Raw genomic sequence first — 16,791 nt, forward strand, 5'->3', positions numbered from 1 at the left:
CAAAACTGGAACAGTCCAAATGCACTTCAACAGGTAAATGTATAAACAAATTTTGATATATCCATACAATAGAATACTCTTCAGCAATGAAAAGGAACACACTACTGACATAAAGTAACAACACGGCTATACCTGCAGAACACTGTACTAAGTGAAAAAAACAGACACAAAAGATTATTATTTTATTATCCCACTTACATAAAATTTGTGAAGAGCTAAAATAATCTATAGTGACAGAAATCAGATCAGTGGTTGCCTGTTTCTAGGGATGCTGGTTGGGGAAATTATTGCAAAAGGGCAGAAAAGAAAACTTTGGGGGAATTATAGAAATAGGCTATATTTATTGAGTAGTTGTCAAATGGTTGTTTACATTTTTAAACATATCAAATGGATGCATTTATTTTGTGTAAATTGTATCGCAATTAGGTTTATTTGAAAAAAATTATAGCTCTAATAGTACTGTTTTTGTATCTTAATTTTGGTTAAATAATTTTGTATTTTTTTCCCTGTGTTGAATCAAACAAGTAAAGTTGACAGCAGAGATCACAGTCTTATTCTCAAGGTGTGGGCCGTTTTCCATTTTGCTTCTACAATAAAGAAAAATTGATTTTAAAGTTTCCTAGTACTAATATTAATAACACTCGGAAAGATGGGTAACATTGAGGGATATTCATTCACTTCAGTACCATTTGGCCAATGGGTCTCAATCAGTCCTATTAGGAACAATACCTCCTTTATTTTAGTGAAAGGAAATCCATAGATAATATCACCTAACTTCAATATAATATTTTAAAAAAATCAATGTAAAATCAAGTATAAAATAAAGGGGAAAAAAGTTACCTATATAAAACAATATGTATTTCAATGTGTAAATGCTTGGGTAAAACTACCTTAGCAGGCAAAATGAAACAGAAGTGTGAACCTGTTCCCAGAGTCACCATCAATGTGACAGGTGGGGTATTGTTATTGTCCTGTAGTCAATACCATGAGCAGAACTGTTATCAGTTATTTGATTTTCTGAAATGGTTAAACAAATCTTGATAAGGTTAAAAAACACAGACATATTCTTTCCTCAATTTACATAATAGATGCATCCAGGAAAATAAAAGCTGTGTGAAAAATTTTGCTTGAGTGCAAAACAGACTTAAATTGGGCTTCAAATATAATGCAAGGGTTTTTACCTACATGAATGTCCAGCAGCCCTTTCAGACCTGCATGGGGGACAATTTATGGTGTGGGACTGTTCTACCCATTGTGGGACAACTAGCTCTCTGACCTCACTGTATACTGATGCCAGTAGTACCCCTAGTCGCTGAGTACACCAAAAGACATCCTGCAACTCTCATAAAACCCCAGTAAGGAGCTGTTCCAAACCTTATGAGAACCACAGACCATAAAAAAACAAACACACAAAGAAACAAAAAACTAGTAAGGAACTGTCATCTGAACATGGGGTGTTAGAAAAACTTGCAGAAATTCTGTTGAGTTAAAGGGAAGGAATGGGGACTGGAAACATGAAATTTTGAGTCTGAAGGGAAACAAATGAAAAGACCTTTTATCCTCTTTAAATAAATGTTTCCTAACTGAATGGAAAAGCTTAATTTTTACCTTTATATTGGTCATAAACATTGCAGTGGATGAAGGGGGCTTGTTTTATTTTGTCCTCCCTTTGCTGCCTTGCCAGCAGTCTACCAAGCAGTAAGTCTCCTGGCCTGATTGCAGCACCCCGGGGACCACCTTCTGCCTCCTGGTAACTTCGCAGTCAACGGGGCCTTTGGATAGTCTTACCACCAACGTGGATCACCTGGATCCACACTGCTCGCACACAGCTGTGCCAGGCCTTTCTCAGGAGGTGCATCTACTCAGCTTCGGTATAGACCCTAGCTGTGCAGATTTCCCACAAGTAATGCCTTCCATGTGGAGGGAGTTTAAAGATCACAAACTGCTCTCATATCAATTACTTTCTTTAACTTAAAGGAAGTTCAGCTAACAGATCAAGCCAATCCCTTCTCAGAGGGAAGGACCGCCGTAGGAAAGGCCTTTTTCACGGAGGACCCTTTAAGGGCCTGGGCCGGGACGTCCGTGGGGCGAGGGCCCGGGAAGGGGGCGGGAGGGGGAGTGTCCTCTTTCTACCCCCACGCTCCGGCGCCGGCCGAGTTGAGGCCGGCGGGGGCTGTCTCCTTCCCTTACCCAGCAGCTGCGGCTCATTCGGCTCGCGAGCTCTGACCAGGGGAGCGGGCGGCAGCGACTCCGGCTCCTAAGAAGTGGATCTGCTCGGGGCCGCCGCAATGCCTGGAGCCGCCGGGGTCTTCTTGGTCCTGCTGCTCAGCGGAGGCCTCGGGGGCGGCCAGGCGCAGCGTCCGCAGCAGCAGCAGCAGCGGCGGCAGCCACCGGCGCATCAGCAAAGAGGTACAGTCGAGGCACGGGCTCCAGATGACACCCTTTGCCGGGGCCCGCGGCCCCTCACGGGTCCCTTCTTCTCACAGTTGCAGGCGAGGGACCGCTTTCTTGCTTTTTGCCCTTGAGGAGTGCGCTTTGGGGCAAGAAAGGCTAAGTTTGATGCAAGTTCACTTTCAACTCCCTGAGTTCACGGTGTAGGGGGAACTGCCTACCTCCCCCAAAAGAACACGAAACGCTTTTCATCTTTCATTCGTTTCTAAGAGGACTTGCTATCACTATACATGTTGCAAATTGATTTCCGAAATCTCTCCAAGAGGCAAACTTTTAACCAATTAAATGTTTTTTAAAAGTTTCTCCCAATTAGATTCCATCCCTACATAGAGAGCTTTCCCAATCTGTGGTACGTCTTGGAACTTAAGCGAGGGCAGCTGATACATCTTTTTTTTAAGGACTTTGTTTCCAACTCTTTGAACGGGGTTTGTAAAGGCGTTAAGTATGTGGATTTTTTCTTTCATGGCAGTGTTGCTTCCAGCCTCACCTTTTCTTTACCCACATCCTATTTTAGGTATCCTATTTTATTATACTGAAATGTCTTCGCCTTCTTAAATACAGATGAGACCTCTATGTCATTTGTATTTTAATTAAGACCACCGTGACCAGATATACCCTTCACGGGACTTCGGAAAACAGCTGCACTTAATGTAACTCAAATTATACTCTTCAGAGCGCCTTAATGTTTATATGCATATCATTTCTGGAACTCTTGGGAGGCTTTGAAGGGTTACTTTATGATCATGAATTTTAAAAGAAACATATGTGCAGCGTTTAAAAAATAATTTATAATACAAAATTTCAGAAATCTTTTCTGTAAGTTAGAAAACATGTATCAAATTTAAAAAATTAAGAAATATTTAAGGTTTGGTTTCAAATATCAAAATATTTACCCTAAGTACAAAATCTGGAGATTAGTGCTTTTGACAGTTTTGATGAGGCTGAATCTGCCAAAATTTTGAAATATACTTATCCCTCTTTTAGTTAACTGGGATAAAGCTACGTCTAACAGTTCTGATAGGTTTTCTGCTCGTAGTCTAGCATGTCTAACATTACTATTTTATTTTAAAAGGAGTAGAAAAAGCACTCTAAGCTCCTTGCTATAATAAAAACCTCTTGATTAAAATTCCTAGAATGAAAATGACCTTACGTTCACTATAAACTTTTTTCTTCTATTTTTGCTTTTCCTTCTTTGAGAAGTAAAATGGGGTCAATGTGGCTTAATTAATAGAATTTATGAGAGTGAGTTTGAGAATATCTTTGGCAGCTGGTTTTTAAAAATACTACTTTTAAATACTAACTTTACTTAATTATGTGATATGTTTTAACAATACATAATACTTTAATACTGTTAGGCAGCTGGGAGTGAAGAGACCAAGATCACCAATCCTCTGTTCGCTTGGAGTGGGCAGAAGCTCAAAGCATGCCGAGTAGGGATCAAGTGGGTTCCTGACAGTTTTCCATAGAGTGTTCCCCATTCCCCTTTTCTCTTATTTCTCTCTCCCTTCCCATCCCCCCTCCCCAGGTTTATTTGAGGTAAAATTAACTCTGACTTCTGTGGTCCAGGCACAAGATGAAGTGAATTCAGAAGGGAGAATTTATACTGCCATTCTGTTGAGAGATAACTTGAACGTTACACACAATAAGGAATTCTATGCAAAATAACTATAGCACAGAGTCTACTATACACTGCTATATTCTGCATTCTAACATCAATTATTGTGTATTTTATAGATTATTTGCAATATGTTTAGAGACTGGATAAATGCTAAAACCTGTTAATATTAAAAGTCTACATAAAATATATTTCATAATGCCTTAAATTTGTATAGTGCTTTATAATTTTAAAATGCCTTATATACGTGAGATTATTTCAGCTCCAGCCATTATTTATTATTGTTGGACAAATTTAAAACCTGGGACTTGGAGTAGCTGTCTCTTAAGTTCATGCAAATGATAATAACTTAATTTTTAACAACTAAGAGTGCTTCTAGTATTGCCTTATGCTAAAGGGAACTTTACAAGGAACTTTATGCTAAAGTTCCCTTTTTATAGTACCAAAGTTTCTTTCCATTTAATTTTTGAGGCCGTGTTTCCTTTTCAATGCCGTTCTGTTAAAGCAAGCTCTCAGTGAAGATCATTGAATATGAGTTTGATTGAAGAGGTGTTTTCTTGGCTGTCATCAATTTTCTCTTTTCAGTTACACTAGCACTGACCTTCCTGACCAAAAATTAATTGTTTAGAATGAGTTCTGTTTTCCCTTATAGTATGGTGCCAGTTTACTAAGAATGTTGACACGAAGCAGACTTTTTCAGATGTTGTAACTAAGTTAGAAACTTAATCAGAATTAAAAAAAAATATTTGAAATCTTGTGTAGTTTCTAGAACACACTGTATTGTAGTATGAATAGCATTGACTCAGCAAGAAAGATATTCCAAGGAAATTCCTTAACTAAATTGAAGATTGACAAAATAGGAAAACGATGTAGTCAAAATAGTTCTGTATTTCAGCAAGGCAGCAGAAAAAATCTTTTCCTCACATCTGTGTAAATAATATGTGGAAATGGAAATGTAATAGTAGGTAAATTGCCAGTGATTGAAAACAGTTTCCAAAGACTGTTGCATGGTGGATCACGGTCAATTCAGAAAGAAGTTTTTAGGGCTGTGACAGAGGTTTCCTTATGTTCATTTGTCTTGGTAATGGCTTGATGGAAAATAAAATCCAAGCATATGACAACTGCAGGTGGTCCAAAATTGATTCAGGTAGCTAAGCTGGTGAATATCAGATTCAGGAATCTATAAATGTCTCTATAGCCTGGTCCATGAATAGAACGTACATGGAGTTGGTTTTATTATTTGTATCCAGATGTTAATTTCATTTTGCTGTCTTCTGGAAATTTGTTTTCTCCTTTATATGTACAGGAATGAGTACAAAGACAGGATGAGAAAGGCAGTCTGAATTGCAGCAAGTTCAATATGAACATATAGTATGATATGGTGACAGAAAAATTAACTCACTTTTATAAAAAACTCAGAAGCGGGTAGGTTTGTTTGTTTAATATACATTTGGGTGCTTCATTGACAAATGGATGTAAATTCAGAGAAGGGAGAGTAGAATGGTTAGAAGTCTGAAAAGATTTTCAGAGGAGAATTATTCCAAGTAAAGACTGTTAATTTGGAGAAAGAAAGACTTAGGAAATCATAAGATATATCTTCGAAGTTTTAGAAGGGTTGTTATTTGGAAGAGAGACTAAAATATTCTTTCTAAAGCCTGAACTTGGATCCATAGAACAGTGTGACAAAGGAATGTTTGAGTTAAATAAAATGGGAGGAAACCTCTTCCCTCTCCTCTCCCTTCCCTATTCTGAGCTCTTCAGAAATATCTGGGTTGTGCTGGAGCACCCAGCTTCTGGAAATGTCCATGCAGTGATCAGATGTTCAGGTTGTCAGAGATGATTTAGGACTGAATGCCTCTACAGAGAGGAAGTTAAGACTCATCAAGTCTCCAGTCCTTTTTCAAGTCCAAGATTCTAGTATTACATTCTATTGTTTTCAGAATGCATACTTGTATTTGAACTTCTGAATTCTTAAAAAATGTCAAGAAAGTATTAAGTGAATATAAATGTGTTTTTAAATGTCTTCTGGGATTTAAAATAAAAACATGTTTGAGACGATCCTCACTCATGTTTGGCAAGAATACTTAAAAATTTAATATGGAACTTCCACATCACCATAAATTGCACAGTTCTAAAACATCCCGTGCTATAAAATGTGAGAACACTTTATAAATTACCAGAGAACTTTTCAGGGGATTTATTGTGGCAGTAAAGCTGGAATTGATTTTTTTTTTTTGATATTTTCTTTTGCTACACATGTAACTTGTTGGCTTGTTCACTACCTACTGGCCTACTAGTTTGGTAAAAATTATTAATAATAGATAAATGTATGGCTAAGAATAAGAACATATTCAACATCGACTATTATATTATGGATGTGTTAGAATTTTTTAAAATGACATACATTATATATTATATTTCAAAAATCTGATATATCAATGTATGCCAATTGCTGATATATCTTATTCCTAAAATATTTTTCTTCTAAGATTTCATGCAGAGTGATGAACTGAATCTGTATCAAGAGTTGCTAGGGATTATGAAAGAACTGTGCCTGCTCTGCCGATTCTTTCTTAGTACACTTCAGTTACTGTAGCTCCTGAGAGATGGGATAACTGTCACCTCACTGTAATAACTGCACTCTTCACCTTCTTCAGATATAATTATTTAACAGCTCAAATAGATATCCCAAGAGTTCTACCCAGATATGACTTCTGTAAGAAAAAACATGAATTTGTTTTTTTGTGGGATGGATTTATTTAAATAAGAATTTCTGAAGTAGTATTTGGAATTTTGCCACCTTACAATTATATTGTAATAGCTACTACTCAAAAAAGTTTACTTTTTGGTAGATTTCACATCCCAGTATTTTCTCCATTCCCATTTATCTAAAGCAGATCATTGCCACTATTTTTCTATTCATACATTTAATAAATACTGCTTATTCATTGACAGTGACTAATGTGCTAGACTTTTCAGTGTGGACCTCTGAGACTGAATCATTGTTCTTTCTTTTAATCCAAATATATTTAGCAGTGAAATATAAAAAGAAATTCACTTAAACTTTATATGAGGTCTCATATCTTCTTTCATAATCTGTTTTAGAATTATGGAACTACAGTTGTGGGCAACAATGGAAGAGGAGGAATAGAGGTCTAGTGGGGTTCAGAATAGGGAAAACTAACTTCAACCTAGCCTATGCATAACAAGATTTGTGGGGCAGCTAGCTGTCTAAGTTGTAGAGTCCAAAGGATGTATCAAATGCACACTTGAGTCCAGTCAGCATTAGCTATCCAGTAGGATTCTGTCATGTGGGTAGAACATGTCTGGAAGAGTTTCCAAGGGGATAATTAAAAAAAAAAAAGGTGACTCCAGGTCATCTGTCTATTTTGCAGTAGATCCTTATTTAGCACCTGGAGACCCACTGGAAAAGATCAGGAAGAAAATGTTGTCAATGGCCAAATTGTTTAGTTTCTAATCTAGAAGATTGGGGTTTAGGATTTGTGTAGGGTCACAACTCTGAAATGTGTAGCTAAGCGGGACCTAAGGCAGAAGCCTAGTTGCAGTGAATGAGAAAACAAGGTAGAGGTTAGAGAAAGATGGCATCAGATTGGCACACGGTTCTCAAGACTCATGCCAGGCTCAGTGTATACCAGGCAGACAGAAAGAAGACAGATTCTGGGCTGTACCCATTGGTAAGACTGAGTTCCAAGGTCAGAATTTGAGCAGGAAATTGGTGGGGTTGGGCCTATGTGTATTCATTCATTGGTTAATGAATGAATATGTTCAGTGAGTAAAAGAGAGCCAAAAACAAAACAAAAAACCCCCACACACGTATCCCTGCTCTTATGGAGTTTATATTCTAGTTGACGAGACAGAAATATGATGAATATATAATGAATAAGTATTATAATGAATACCTATATTGTGTAGAATGTAGAGGGTGATGGATTCTGGACAAATACAGCAGGGTAAGAGGAATCAGGAGTTCTAGGAGTGAAGGATGGTTGCTATTTTTAAGTAGTGATAAAGGTTGACCTCATTGAGGTCACACTTGAGCAAACACTTGAAACTGATGTGGGAGTGATTCATACAGATATCAGCTTGAAGGGTACTCTGGGCACAGGGAACAGGCTTATAAAGGTCTAAGGCACAATTAGAAGGGACAGAAGTAATGGGAGGCTAGATCATTGTAAAGATTTTGCCTTTTAATCTAACTCAGCTGGGTGGTATTGAAGAGTTTTGAGTAGAATTAAATGAACAAATGAAATAATAATTAATATTTTTCATCTCAAGCAGACGCTAATCCGTTGGACTAGACCAGTAGTACAAATGTAGGATTATTTTAAATTCATTTCCTGCCCCAAACCTTTTATTCATAGAGCATATTTAAGTGACTCCATTTCAGAGTATTCCACCTCAACAATCTTACCATTGGGAAGCTCAGATGTGTCTTTGTAAAATTTCTTTTTCTTTTTCTTTTTTTTGCTGTTGGCATCTCACTTCCATTCCATGATTAAAAGAATATCAATACCTCAAAACTACTCAAGCGCAAGGAATTTCTACATATCCTTTTATTTTGTCCCAGTGTTCTTAGAAAGATTTCATAGGTTTCTTAGAGTGTTTTTAACTAAAAACGTTAAAACAAAAATTATCCACAATTCCACGTGGATATGTGTGTACCTTGGAGTTCTCTTTTTTATTATTCATTTCAGTATCAGAGCTAAAGTTTAGATACTATTGGTAAAAATGACACAATGATGTATTGATCTGATGACTTCTTTTATGAAATGGACTTTGAAATGTTACCTATTTTTACAATCAGAAACTTACTCTACGCTCTGTTTCGATTTTTATAACTTCTTTAAGGGTCTCTGTAAGTCTTGTAGTAACCTTTGGAATAAAGTAACACAATTTTGGCCTAAGTTCTGTCATTTAGAACAAACTTAAGTGAAAAAAATTGTATAGCTTCTCTCCCTCCCTTCCTTCCCTCCTCCCTCCTTCCTCTTTCTCTCTAATCTCTCTCCTTCTCTCCGTCCTTTCCTCCCTCATTCCTTTCTTCTCTCCCTTCCTCCTTTTCTCCTATAGTACCCTGATTGTGAATACAATACGGTTTTCGAAGAGATGATGCTAACAAATTTAACTTTTTAGAAAATATGAAAGGCAAAACTTTGCTTAAATCTTTCTTCTTATTAAAAGCCACTGATAATTACTATCTAAAGATAGTTTTGAAACATAATCTAAACTTACATAGTGAGTTAAAGCTAGGGGATTGCCTGCCAAAGATGTATAATATGAATAAAAAATAGTGTTTTTCCAGTCATCTTGAATGTGAATTTTAATATGGGAGCTTTATCCTATTTGGCACATGACATTTAGAAAAAGATCATAGAGGGTAGTCTATTAGTGGTTTATTACTCATAGCACCCGCTTTCTGTAACAGGACTAATCTAATACAAATAGCAAGTTCATCTGTGCAAATTCTGAATGATGAACACCTGAGCAACTATTTCGTGCCTGGCACTTGGGAAAGGCACCTTGTGCAATGTTAACTATGTCTCGCCTTGTACGGTCCTCTCATCTGACCACTGGGCTGTGCCATTTCCCGAGGCTCTTTGTTTAACTGCATCTTGAGTGCCAGATGCTTTAGATTGGTTGAATAGTATCTAGTGCGTTGTGAGAGTTAACAAATTCATTTACATAGCAAAAATTTTTAGTAGGTTAATATAATTATCCTCATTTTATAGAAGGAGAAGTTTGTCAAGGACAAACACAAGTTCCAATGTTAGTTTGAGAATTAGAAATTAGAATATGTTCCTGCTGCTGATTTTATGGATCCTAAGTTGTCATCTCTTTTGGAGTTTTAGATCCTTTCTTATCTTTTATAAAACACCTCAAAAATCGTATTTTCATTTCTAAGTTATGTTAGTAGTCTAATCTGAAACTGGAGATTCACTAGGTATTATGTAAGAACAAGAAAAATAAAATGTGTAGTCTTCAAAACTCATTTTCATTTAAACACACGTGCACACTACTTAAAACTATGCAGAGATACACACACACATTACTCAAAACTATGCATAAATTTAAAAGTATTCATCAAATTTTAGTCTTTAAATTCTTAGGATTTGGATTATTGGGCACTAGACTGTGAGAAAGTATTAACTGATTATTGGCTTTTCTGGAGTTACCTTACAGAAATTACTTCAGCAGGCTAGAAACATAATGATATTTATTATACAAAAGATTCTTTAAAACATAGTCACTGTGTATGTCTGTGAATGAAAAGAGCAAGAATCAGATAGATACACCTAAAAATCAGAGCAGAGTGAATCTCAAAATTCCTTCTGAAAAAGTGTAGAACACTGGCATCTTCATAAAAAGATTTAAAGAGTTCTATTTGAAGTTGAACCTCTCAGTTAAGAGAAAATTTTGCAAACCTCCTAGATTTTGAGAGGATGTGTATGTATGTACCATTTATACTTTAACACTCTCACAGTACTTAATATATTTAGTATATTCCAATGTGATTTTTTTTTTAGTCATTAGATTTTCAGTTTTATAAACAAAAGTATAGAATAAGGGAATCTAAAAATTTCTAGAATTCTGAATTTGCAGAAAAGTCTAGTTGCCTTGATAAATGATTGTGGACCACAGAATAAACTGTAAATGGGATCATTATATTTTTCAGTCTGGTAGCTGTACTGTTAAAACTCTAAGGGTAGGGCTTCCCTGGTGGCGCAGTGGTTGAGAGTCCGCCTGCCGATGCAGGGGACACGGGTTCGTGCCCCGGTCTGGGAGGATCCCACATGCCACGGAGCGGCTGGGCCCGTGGGCCATGGCCGCTGAGCCTGCGTGTCCGGAGCCTGTGCTCCGCACTGGGAGAGGCCACAACAGTGAGAGGCCGGCGTACCACAAAAAAAAAAAAAAAAAACCAACTCTAAGGGTAATTCTTTTTAAGTTGCTTGTAACATATAAGGTCCTATTCTAAAGAGGAAATAAGGTTAGTCGAGCTTGCCACATCAGATATATTTTTCCACAAGCCTGTATAGCTACCCCAGTTCTCTGGCTTATTGCCTGCTATGCCTTTTTCAATTACTGAATAAGGCTGAAAATATGAAGGAGAACACAAAGTCGTGCAATTGTCATTTCAGGTAGCTGCTTCATCTCATTCGTTTGTTGTGAGGAGTATATAAAACATAGAGCATCTATTAGGGACTCAATCAATGTGAATTTTCAAAATGCTTCAAGAAAAATGAATTAAGTCTAAAAATTGTCATGGTGTCTTCTGGCTTAAATCAGCACTTTTTTTCTCCAAAACTGTGGTATACCAAACTCAGCTGAGGTTGATTATGAAGGTATTTGCTCATATACTTGAAAACACAAATGTATGAATTCAATTTTAATTGGAATTTGTGTTGTAGTATTTCGCTATTCTGAACTTCATAGCTTGGCTTACAAAAATATTCTTATTAACATATACTTTTTTTTAAAGTATAGTTGATTTACAACATTGTGTTAATTTCTGCTGTACAGCAAAGTGCTTCAGTTATGCATTCATTTTTTTTAATAAGAAGATGTTGGGGTAGGAGTTTATTAATTTATTTATTTATTTTTGCTGTGTTGGGTCTTTGTTTCTGTGCGAGGGCTTTCTCTAGTTGTGGCAAGCGGGGGCCACTCTTCATCGCGGTGCACGGGCCTCTCACTATCGTGGCCTCTCCTGTTGCGGAGCACAGGCTCCAGACGCGCAGGCTCAGTAGTTGTGGCTCACGGGCCTAGTTGCTCCGCGGCATGTGGGATCCTCCCAGACCAGGGCTCGAACCCGTGCTCCCTTCATTGGCAGGCAGATTCTCAACCACTGCGCCACCAGGGAAGCCCCATTCTTTTTATATTCTTTTCCATTATGGTTTATCACCAGCTATTGAATATAGCTCCCTGTGCTACACAATAGAACCTTGTTATTCATCCATTCTATATATGCTAGTTTGCATCTTCTAACTCCCACTCCATCTCTCCCCCACTCCTCTCCCCCTTGGCAACCACAAGTCTGTTCTTTATAACATATATTTCTTTATGTCTTCAATTTCCATATACATTCCTCTGCTTTGAAGATAACTTTGAATAGCAGAAGAAGTATAAACTTGGGAGATGGAAAGTATTTTCTTACTGAGACCAAAAACCTGAGTCGACAGAGTTTAAATTTCCTATTAGTAAAATAGAATTAAGCTAGATAATATTTGTGAAAATACTTGGCAGTTAATCAGTAAATATTAGCTAGTTTCTTCTTATTTGATCACAAAGCTCAAAATGATATTTGCAGTGCAGATGACACCCCTTTAGCTTAAGAAGAGCAAAATATTCTAAAAGCTTCGTTGAGTAGACCCTAAGAGATTATAGATGGTAAACTATGTCACTGCAGGGTGACTGAAGAATTCTATCAAGGTCACACAACAAGTCAGTAATAGAGATAGGAAGAAACACAAGGTCCTATAATTAGCTAATAGTTATGTTAGTAGCTGAATGTGAGAAGTGATTTAAACAGGCAACAGAATGGAAATTTTAGCAGTACTTTTTGGCTTTTTGTATTTCAAATATGATATAATAAACTTTTTAAAGGCATTTCTCAATTCTGGACATGAATTTATTAGGGATTGATAAACTACTTTTTAAAGACTTTTAATATATGTAATGTGCTAGAAAAATGTATGGCACATAATAAGTGCTTCGTAAAGATTAGTTATTATTTTCAGCCTGTGAAGCTTGTCTTCATTAACATCTGCTTGGGTAGAGATGGCAATTCAGCATGTTTGACACACAATGGAAATTAATTTCAGGATGGTCTTCAATGCAAAGTCTAATTGGATTGTAGAAAAGCTCTCAAGATAGACCCTCTTTATTTGGACTCTCTCTATTGACTAAGGTGAAAAATAGTCTTGGAACACAATATTTAATATCAACCTGAATAGGGAGAACTTTTACTGTGTCTACCTATGTGTTAAGTCTAATGGTAAATTACTAAAAAAAACCCAAAAACTACCTCAGGAAATCATGTAACCCCAACAGATCTCTAGGGAAACCTGCTTTTTAAACTTGGGAATATCAGATTTTGAAAATTAATTCAGACAAAACACTTCTTATAGGCCTTTTTCCTATTCAAAAAGTTTCAATCATGCCTAACATGTAATGTACAACTATTTAATTTTTCACTGTGGTAAATTGGAAAAATCACTGGATTTGTAATTGGAGCTCCAGGATACGGGTTTTGTTTCCAGCTCTTCCTAAAGCTGCGCCCTTAAACAACAGTTCAGTCATTTAACTATTCTGAAACTCAATTTCCATCTAAAAAATGAGAACATAATGTTCAAATCTATCTCATGGGGTTGTTATAAGAGTTAAATGAAATGTTCCATACAAATAGTATTATTAATACTACTACTCTGTATTATAATAAATGATAGGTTTGGTCAAAGGCATTATTGGTTTATAACGTTTTTCTTCACTCCCTTTCTTTGATTTTTTTTCCCTTAGTAGCTCTTAATACACTTAGTTCTTGTGTATTGAAAACCGTGGCGCATCTTCCTTCTATTTCTTTTTTTCATTTTTTGTGACGTATCTCCCAGTAACACAGAAAAAGTGAATTGGTATGGAAAGGAAATATTTAAAATGCATATCCTATCTTTATTGGTTTTGCAAATAGCTATAGATACACTTCGTATACAGACAATGATATGTTTAAAGATTCTTCAAAATGCTTTTTATTTCTCTTTATTATCTTCCTCAAGCTGGTATAAAATATTTTTCACTCAACTTTCAAGAACTGATTTTATCCACAGGCTTCCTAATATGTGCTACCTAAGACGTGCTAAGAAAGCAACACTAACCTAAAGTTCCTATCCATCTAGGATCTGAAATTTTAACTTTAGATCCTTTGGACAGAACATTGCCCTCTCAGACCATTTTCCATATTCTAGGAGATCCCTACTTTAAAAAAAAAAATTAATTAATTAATTTGTTTATTTTTGGCTGCGTTGGGTCTTCGTTGCTGCACACAGGCTTTCTCTAGTTGCGGTGAGCAGGGGCTACTCCCCATGTCCCCTGCATTGGCAGGCGGACTCTCAACCACTGTGCCACCAGGGAAGCCCTGGGCTACTCTTCATCGCGGTGTGGGGCTTCTCATTGCAGTGGCTTCTCTTTGTTGTGGAGCACGGCCTCTGGGCGCCTGGGCTTCAGCAGTTGTGGCATGTGGGCTCAGTAGTTCTAACTTATGGGCTCTAGAGCACAGGCTCAGTAGTTGTGGCGCTCGGGCTTAGTTGCTCCGGGGCATGTGGAGTCTTCCCAGACCGTGTCCCTTGCATTGGCAAGTGTATTCTTAACCACTGCGCCACCAGGGAAGTCCCCCACCTTTTTTTTTTTGAATTAACAAATGACTGCATTCAGGCTCTCTGAACGTAATTCCATAGATTAGGTCAAAATTGGTTCACGTATATAATTAATCTGTCTTGTTTTATGATTTTCAGCTGTGTAATAAGTTGAACAACCAATCCAATCTTATACAAACTTCGAGAGCTATTGCTATTTCAGAAAGCTAGAAGGGCATATAATTAACTAGTTCCTCTTCCAAGATCTTCAGCTATGTGATGGTTAGAAATTAATATGTTAAGTTTCATAATAATAGGGCTTTTTGTCTTGTTATTTACTGCTCTGTCTCTTGTCTGGTATATAGTAGGAACACAATAAAACTTCTAAAATGAAGAAGCTACTCTTTTTGGACAGACTAAAAGAGTTGCCTTTAAAAATTGTTGTACATGTATTATTTTTCCTAATGCTTTCATAGTCGAAATGAATATTTTTATAAGATATACATTTCAAAAAATACTGAAACACAGTGTGCACAGATACAAGGTATTGCTATCAATGCCACTTAGGTGATAAATAAAATATTTTAGAGTACTTTATTTTGCTCTTGATGCATATTTTTTTCCCCTAAGGATATTCCAGTGAGAGCTGAGCAATTTTTAAGCTGTGGATGAGGAATGCATATTTCTTTGCTTGGTCAGAACTTTTCTATATGTGAGGTCTTTTTGGATGAGAATTATAATACAAAGAATTAAAATGTTTACCAGCTATCATTTTAGATATATCATAGACATTAATATTCAAAGCTCCCCACCTCTTTCCTTCCTAACTCTTCCACTTTCCAAGCTTGGAAAGGATTCCTTTTTTTACTTTTTCCAAATTAATCTGTTTTCACCCATTTTTTGCAAAAAGGTAATTCTCACCCTCTCTGCCTTTACTAAGCTCTTTGAACCATCAAGACACCTTTCTTTTTCCTCACACACCCTGCTTTTGAACACCCTACATTCTCTTGCACTTTTAAAACGGAGTTAAAAGCTCGTTTCCTCCAAGTCCTCAGGTATGAATCCACCTGTGTCTGATCACTTCTGTAACGTTAGTCCCACATATCATTACGTATAGTGTAAAAATATTCATCATATTATGTATGTGAAGTTTTTCTTAGTTGTCTTGCTTCATTTATGTGTTCATGAGCTGAGAGTGGTAGGAGTTTCTATTGAAATTAGATGTTTTCTTCATTTTATATAATACCAGTTGAAGCACTAGTGATTGAATTCTACGTGAACTCACCAGGCAAGGGCAGTATTTTCAGCTGAGATTACTTAAAGGGAATAGAAAAGTGGCTTGCCACTCTAATTATTATTCTCTTGGTGTGTATTATTCATAGATGAAGAAACAGTAAAGTGACTGAAAAGATAATATAAATCAAATAATAAAAAATTTCTGCAGTCAACTATAGAATTATTAGCATACTAGCAAATTTCTTTCAAGTTAGGTGTTCTGCTACAACTGGGAATTATATTAAACACTTTAAAAATTTCTGTACAGTGATTAACTAGTATAACTTTAAGATAGAGCAGATCCTATAAACTAAATTTCTAAATTTAAGTAACTGCATAACATAGTTATCATGATTTCCATGGAGAGATAAAATCAAATCCTTTCTGATAGCCTTAATTACAGCCTCATTTTCCACCATGCTGCTATCATATGCTTTACATTTGTGTAGCATCTGGTGTCTAGGCTGTTTTATTGTTTCACCACCATTTCTGTGCCTCCACACAAAGCTTTTGAGTATTGTTGTATATAGCAGTGTACTCCTACAGTTGGAGTAACATTGGGGTCAGTACTTAAAATGAACGACTTAGCCTGATAAAAATAAGAATGGAGATATAGAATCCCAGATTTTCTAAATCCCAGACGTGCATTTCAGTTCTATATAAATTCTTCTTTCTAGTATGGAAAGTAGCAATTTTTAAAAGGAGGAAGCTAATATGAAAATTGCAGCATTATAACAATATTTAGGGATGGTAGGGTTAAGATTTTTGAAAACTGACTCTGTAGATACTCTATAACAGGTTTTTTAAATTCAGTCAAAAATGATGGTTTCTCATGTTCTCCAGAGAGAAACATCCATTCATTTTATCTTTGTGTTTAAGATAATTCTTATTCCTTCCATAACTTAATTGAAGTGTTTAATTCATTTTTTACATTCTGTTCATAAATATGACCAGACACAACTTAGAATATGTATACTATATTGTTTTATATTAATACACATGTATTTTCTGTCTTTCTTGGTAGACTTGTATATGGTTTCATATACTGGGGAATTATAAACTGAATTTATTATAATTATTCACTGAGTAAAA

The 16,791-nt window shown here is 36.3% G+C and overlaps 1 protein-coding gene across 1 annotated transcript in view; it reads left to right on the top strand.

The window, feature by feature from the left end:
- Nucleotides 1–2,157: 2,157 nt before the first annotated feature.
- Nucleotides 2,158–16,791, top strand: part of LAMA2 (laminin subunit alpha 2) — a 602,802-nt gene continuing 588,168 nt past the window's right edge. The window contains exon 1 of the mRNA XM_079939315.1: nucleotides 2,158–2,409. Coding sequence (XP_079795441.1) covers nucleotides 2,289–2,409 — 121 coding nt within the window. The 5' untranslated portion in view covers nucleotides 2,158–2,288. The remainder of the gene's footprint in view (nucleotides 2,410–16,791) is intronic.

The sequence above is a fragment of the Stenella coeruleoalba genome, assembly GCF_951394435.1.
Source record: "Stenella coeruleoalba genome assembly, chromosome: 12".
NCBI classification, from domain to species: Eukaryota; Metazoa; Chordata; class Mammalia; order Artiodactyla; family Delphinidae; genus Stenella; species Stenella coeruleoalba.